We start from the raw sequence: 731 nt of genomic DNA, 5'->3' as shown, positions 1-731 counted from the left end.
TTTTTTTTTTTTTTTACCTGTACATGAAGTGCTACAGAGAAGCCAAAACATTATTTCGGCATGAAACAAAATCATTTGAAACCCCAAAAGAAGACCCTTGGTTGAAGCTTAAAAACCAAAAAAGAAATGTAGTCATGAAATTAAAGCCAATGCACCTGCAGTGAACCAAAAATGTCATCGTCTGGGTGAATGATTCCAAACACAGCCCAGGTGTCCGCCAAGTGCATCTCTTACCTGTCGCAGTAGCTGGGAGACAACTTTGATCTGTTGACCTCTGGAGAGCAGATAGGTTAGAGGCACTCCGGTCACTCTGGCCATCTCCATGTAATTGATCACGCACATCAACTTCTGCAGCAACCGCAGCGGCAGGTAGGCGTCTTTCAGGCAATACACGGCTAAACGTCGCCGTGTCTGTTCGTTGCCATTCTAATATCGAGCGGAAACATTTTGAATGAGCGCAACCGGGGGCATTAGGGTTGATATCCGGACGGGGTGAGAACGTTACCTGAAGATCGGTGATGATGGAGTGCTGCACGTCCTCCTTTTGTTCTTGCAGAAAGTGGAAACTCACAGCATTCAGTGTGTAGGAGCGCAGTTTGTAGTCCCTGAGCAGAACCTGACGAGAGTGCAGAATGTCGTTACTCATCCGATGGGTCTACAGAAAAGGCTAAGACTACAGGATGCACAGAAAAATACACACCCCAACATATATTTCTTTTTAAATTACATAA

The 731-nt window shown here is 45.1% G+C and overlaps 1 protein-coding gene across 1 annotated transcript; it reads right to left on the bottom strand.

The window, feature by feature from the left end:
- Positions 1-201: 201 nt before the first annotated feature.
- On the bottom strand, positions 202-670 carry LOC109508981 (DNA polymerase delta catalytic subunit-like; the record flags this gene model as incomplete). Its single annotated transcript, XM_019858925.1, has 2 exons — positions 506-670; positions 202-426 (listed from the first exon to the last, which is right to left on the bottom strand). Coding segments are annotated over exons 1-2 (366 nt in total), but the record flags the coding sequence as incomplete, so codon positions are not given.
- Positions 671-731: the final 61 nt, after the last annotated feature.

Source organism: Hippocampus comes, unplaced genomic scaffold (assembly GCF_001891065.2).
Source record: "Hippocampus comes isolate QL1 unplaced genomic scaffold, H_comes_QL1_v1.1 C16712466, whole genome shotgun sequence".
NCBI lineage: Eukaryota > Metazoa > Chordata > Actinopteri > Syngnathiformes > Syngnathidae > Hippocampus > Hippocampus comes.
This window is presented reverse-complemented; position numbering and strand designations above follow the sequence as displayed.